Source organism: Aristolochia californica, unplaced genomic scaffold (genome assembly GCF_029961685.1).
Source record: "Aristolochia californica isolate CCGP_79_NKW_82.1479 unplaced genomic scaffold, dmAriCali1.0.hap1 SCAF_4, whole genome shotgun sequence".
In the NCBI taxonomy this organism is placed as follows: Eukaryota; Viridiplantae; Streptophyta; class Magnoliopsida; order Piperales; family Aristolochiaceae; genus Aristolochia; species Aristolochia californica.
In genome coordinates, this window is record NW_027182103.1 from 41,795,896 (window position 1) to 41,801,895 (window position 6,000).

A 6,000-nucleotide genomic window follows, 5' to 3' on the forward strand; every position below is an offset into this window, starting at 1 on the left:
TTAAAATCAAACCTTCGGCTATGATACTATGAGAAATTTCTATGCGAAAATAAAATTGAAGTTGAAAGGAAAAAAAATGCACAAAACAATTTTACGTTTAGGAACCTAATCCTCAGAAAAAATGAGGGAGGGAAATTTTTTATTGGATCAGAATGATTTTTATAGTCAATACAAGCCTATTTATAGACTAAATAATGATTATTTAATTCCTTAATTAAGGATTAAAATTTGCTTAATTTAATAAAAAAATCAATCAAGATTTTCTCTTGATTATAGGCAATCGTGATTTGTCATTAAATTATTACATGATTTAATTTCCAATTTTTTATTTCAAAATTAATTTGATTTTTCTCTTAATATGACTAACCACCCAAAAATTGGCTTTAGGCACCGAAGAACTTTTTCAGTATAAAGTGATGTTATAAAGTTTTAACAAAAGAGAAACATAAAAATATAAATGAAATTATCAACTAAATAATGCTAAAATCATGATTCCTCAACCAAATGTGGTAAAATGATGATGTTTTGAATTTGGGAAAAAAATACCCCTAGTTTCAAATTGACATTATTCATGTTTGACTCTTCTTTTTGTAATATAACTATGTAATAGCATAGTATTTAATATTACATAATATTATATTTCTTTGCTTTGGTGAGTAACATATCTAACTTTTATTGTTTAACATAGTAGTACTAAATATTTGTACATGATGTCATTGCCAAAAGAAAAGAATATATTCTCTAGAGTCTATAGTAAGTGCAATGTGATTCAATGTAAATGTTTTCTTATTTGAGTGGGTAAGCTACAATTTTATCGTAAATGACACAGTGTTCAAATAGAATAGGAGAAATGAATATTGTTCTTTTTATTTAAATTAGTATAATTCTACTTCATGCAATAGATTACGTTCTTGATATCCTTTAAGATAATGTTCTACTAGAATCTATCATACTCTTGTGAACCGCAAGTATTTGATAACATAATACTCCACTACAAAGTAACATATTTACTATTTACTATTTAACATAGCAGTATTGAAGTGGTCGACTCTTGTATATGTGGTCAACTTTTTTTTCGTATATTACAAATTTACCCTCTTTGTTGCAAAAAATATGCTTATATGTCATAGTTAATTGTTGAATTTTATTATAAAAGTTAGGGACTTAGAGGGATCTTGAGACCTCACTCACAACATTCTCTTTTTTTTTTTTTATGATGACTAACAATTATTTAAAATATTAAACGTAAATGGAATAATACACATGAAATATATGGTGATTTTGAAAATATCTCATCTTACTTATTGCTTTATTTGAGTTTATTTTAACAACTTTTTCCCCTTTCTTACAAACTAGAGGAAAATCGAGTTTTATATGCACCAAACCTAGACATGGGACCAAGTCTGGTGGAACCTAGTTCAATTGGCTTGTGTGATTCAAATTTAATAGCACTACGTTAGATTGAATTAGAAGTGAAAAAAGATTCGTCTCACAATGAAGTTACATACTCATACAGTAAGAGAATTTATGGGAAGTCAAATAAAGAAAAAATCTAAGTAAAAAAGTTAACATAACAATTGGTCCTAAAAAAATGTGAAAAAAATAAAAAATATTTTGATTTTAAAAAATGAAACTATATTTTTATTAGTGTTATCGTTACCAAATACTAAATTTTTTAAATAAGCGAACATTAGAACATACCTTTACCTTTTAGGAACAAAAGTGAATGCATGACAATCCATAAAAAGTCAAATATAAAATAAATAATTAAAAAATTCACAGAGGGAGAGAATATATATATGTGTGTATGTGTGTGTGTGTGTATGCATAGAGGGTTGATCTAATATGAAAAACCATTTGGTACAAAATATGTGAAACGCTATCTCAGTCGTTTGATCATGATCAACGGCTCAAATAATCGTTTCGCATGTTTCACACTCTCTTAAAGCATAGTTATGTCCTTAGAAAGCATAGTTACTAAATCTATGGTTTGGATTTCCTTATTATGGTAATCCTTTTAATTTTAGTGTATTTTTGTTGGGTGGGTACCAAAAGCAAGCAACAAAGCGAACCCAGGAATCTTCAATGTGCTTGTGCAACTGAAGTGACATCAAACTTTGAGCTTTGTGTTGTAATCTACTTACAAAAAATTTATAAACAAACATATAAACAATTTTTTTTCTCATATATACCTAAATATTCAGGTTGCTCAGGAGACACTTTCTTTAATAAGGACTGTTCAAATATATGGTGCAAGGATCTAGAAGGCAAGTTTGCTCTTACAAATTTGAGTTTCTAGATGTGGTAGCAAATCAGATGTAACAAAATTATTGACTATTATGTTTTAATGAAATTAAAAAAATTTAAGTTGTATTTTTACATAAATTCTTAAAATTATAAAAAAATAACGTGCTTATAATATTTGTTGGTAGTAAAAAAAACCTAAACACCAATATACAAAATAAGGTCCCCCCCTGCATAGGTATATAAAGGAATTATATAATCGATAAAAGGGTAAATGGCTATGTGATAGGTATTATCCAATTCCATTTCGTTTAACCAATAGTAAAACGGTACACGGATGCAATAATCTGACTACATATCTGAGTAAGATTTTCATTCCATCTCTCTTCTATTTAAGAAACAATGAACGAAAATGGGTAATCAAATAAAAATGATGTCCCTAGCCTTTGTTAGTGTTTAAATCAGTTTTAAATATTTACATATTTGAAATTTTTATATGGTATTTTATATATTTTAATCAATTAATCTTAAAAAATATACAATTATAAGACATTATTAGTTAATAATTATAAGGATTAACTATCAATAAGCATTCTATTCTAGTGTTCTAAGTACTTGGAGTCCATCTCATATAGAGAAATGGCAACAGGGAACTCACCCTTACCTGACTTTTTTAAAGTAAAATAAGCAATTGAGATTTAAGTAAAAGGTTTACAAATAAAAAAATGTAAAGAGTAAGTTGCAATATGGATCGAGACAAATCAACAGACTTCAGGTTTACTAGACAATGTTTTAATAACAGAGTTGGTCATTTCCAATAACGTGTTTTAATACGAATTAATACGAATGACAGGAAACATATCAATTGATCCAACTTGTCATGGACCATATAGAATAACTCATAAGCACACAAAAAAAGATGAGATTGAAGAAGTGTAACTTTTATTTAGTCTCTCCTTTCATATTCTACTGTTATACTGCTCCATTGTTTTTGTTCTATAAATCCAATCAACTTGCAGGAGTTACATTCAGGGTAACCAGAATATTTAAAAAACTTCTAACTGCATCTCAAACCAAAAGATTTTCACCAATTCACAAAGAAAGACTAATTCGTGATGATACTGAAAGATGTTGTTTCCACACCAGTTTGTGACTGAGAAGCAACTCCATAAATACTGAATGATCCATTGGAATCTGTTGGGTTCTCTTCATTCGGCAAGGGCCGGTCTAGGGACGAAAGGAAAGGTTTGGCAGGCAAAGACAAGAGTTGTTTGCTATCCACCAACATTTCTACGACTCTGCTCATGGAAGGACAATCACTTGGGTTCATTTGAACACACCATAGCGCTACTAATATTATCTTTTCTATCATGTCTTTATCACCTTCAACTGCATCCCCCATGCTTAGGTCACCTCCTTGTTGAAGTTGGTCATATGCCCACAAATGGAAAACAATCTGACTCGAGTTTTTTTCTTTTTTTCTTTTTTGTGCAATTGTTAATGAGTAAAACCAGATCTGCCAGAATATATACTTTAGTACCGAGCTCATCATAGAGTTATACTTACAAGCCAACCAAACCAGTAACTTTTTCAACGACAAGGGGATCGGCATAAATCGGCAACTGTAATCTGCATCATAGTCTATGCAGTGACCACCTGTCATTTTGAAATAGGACGGAAGAGGTTTATCTGCACTCAGATAACCTTTAGTGACCAAATAGTCTATACAGCTGGAGTGATTGGCAAGACAAGGACGACAGGAAAGCTGCTCCTTCCAAGAGAGCTCGAAGCCTTGGAGCAAAATTTGGAAAATGTTCGTAGAAGTTAGAGTCTGAATTCCGTCGACCGGTGCAGGGAATTTTGCTACGACGTCACAGTTTGTGTGGAAGTCGGATAGTGCAATATTATCTATGATGGTGTAGACATATGAAGCTGGAGAGGTCTTGTTTTTCTTGCAGATACCGGTTTGAATATAGGACGGGTGGTGAATGGGCTTTGGGCAAGTCACAAGGACAATCAATTTTGAGTAATTGGTCAACATGTATACATTACCCTCGGCGAAGAAATAGTATGATTCGTAGAACTGGCCGAAACTCTGCCTATGGTAATAATAATCATCTATCAAGGAAAAATTCTGAGGGATGGAGGAGCAAAGATCGCTCTTTAGAGAGGCGTGCACTATTTGAATCAGCTGAGAGTCGTAGAAGATCTGTTTGACAAAGTAGTTGCGTGACCTAATTTTTACAAGGGTCTGATTGTTTCGGCACTGCAATTCGTAGAGGGGATCACCGCAGTGGATGGGATCACCTTTCAAACGAAAAGGGTAACTGATGTTTCGGATATTTCCGCAAGAAGAAGGGCGACATGAGTCGGCTCCCTGGGCAGTGGAAAGGAAACCTAAGAGATTGGAGAGAAGGAGAAGGGGAAGTAAGGCAAACCTTGGGAACATTCCGACACACCGGAGAGGCAGCAGAGGAGAAGGACGCAGGGAACTGCGGATCCGCTGTGGCCTTGGGTTATCTTATATCATCAAGGGTGCCGCATTAATTCTTCAAGTCGTCGTCGGCTGCTTCTACCATGAATGTGTTGCAGCAGGGTTCTTTCGTGACACTTACACATATATAAAGTAGCAGAGACGCGTCTGGCTTTTATCCAAGTTAAGTCAAGTCTTTTTTCTTCTTCCATTTATCGGCCTAAATTCTCTCTCCATAGGTCATGGGACCAAGTCTTTGACTATAGTAAAATAAAATTTAAATTATTTTAAATTAATAAATAATTTTAAAATTAATTTTAACTTGTTTTAAATTATTAAATATTTTTTAAAAAATAATTATTTATTGAATTAATATATAAAATTAAAATGATCAAACAAATACTTACTTTTATAATATCTAAATACTTAATCAAATTGTCACTTTTTTAATATCTAAGTTCTCACTCTTAAATTATAAATCAAATATAATATTAAAAACATGAATTTATATAAATAAAAAAATGGTATTTTATTATATAATATTACTCTAATAGAATTATTTTTTATAAAATTACTTTATTTAAATATTCTTTTAATAAACTAAGATAAATTTCAACTTTTTAAAATTAATAAATAAGTTAAAAATATTTTTTTAATTTATTGAAAAGTATAAAATAAAATACTTAATCAAATATTTAATTTTTTATAATCAAATCTAAGAGAGTGAGAGGGTAGAATGAGCAAAACAAGAGTGAGGGAGCGAGTGAGTGCCCAAGTGAAAGTGAATTGACTAGACTCAGGGTGTGATTTTAGTCATACTCATTTTTCTTAAGAATAAGTGAAAGTGATTACCTAGATAATTTACTTTCACTCGCCCCTTATAGTGTACACTAACAGGTTTTAGCTTATTTTCACTAGTGAAAGTACCACCTCTATGGGTACATTCGATATTACCATCACTGTCAAAATTGAATTTAAGCCCGTCTAAAAAAATGTTTGATAAATACCCTTGCATCATCAAATAATCGCTTTAGATAACTAAAGCCTTACAAAATCAAAGCCTTACCTCAACCATGTTGAGATGGCATCTACAAAACATGCTCTGCCTTTATGCTCTCTACTTGACCTTCAAAGAACAAAGACAACAGTCCTCACATATGACTCACTAGCCTCTTTTGACATGCCTGGCGCATCCTAAAAGGTTTGCCCCATGCCAAAAAGAAAAATGCCTAAATTGCTGAGAATCATATGGATTATCCTAGAAAAAGACCTAAGAGAGATGA

At 31.5% G+C, this 6,000-nt stretch overlaps 1 protein-coding gene across 1 annotated transcript; it reads right to left on the minus strand.

The window, feature by feature from the left end:
- Positions 1 to 3,349: 3,349 nt before the first annotated feature.
- Positions 3,350 to 4,693, minus strand: LOC137963354 (uncharacterized). Its single transcript, XM_068810487.1, has one exon. It carries the CDS (start codon positions 4,691 to 4,693, stop codon positions 3,350 to 3,352), a length of 1,344 nt encoding a protein of 447 aa, XP_068666588.1.
- Between the last annotated feature and the right edge of the window lie 1,307 nt (positions 4,694 to 6,000).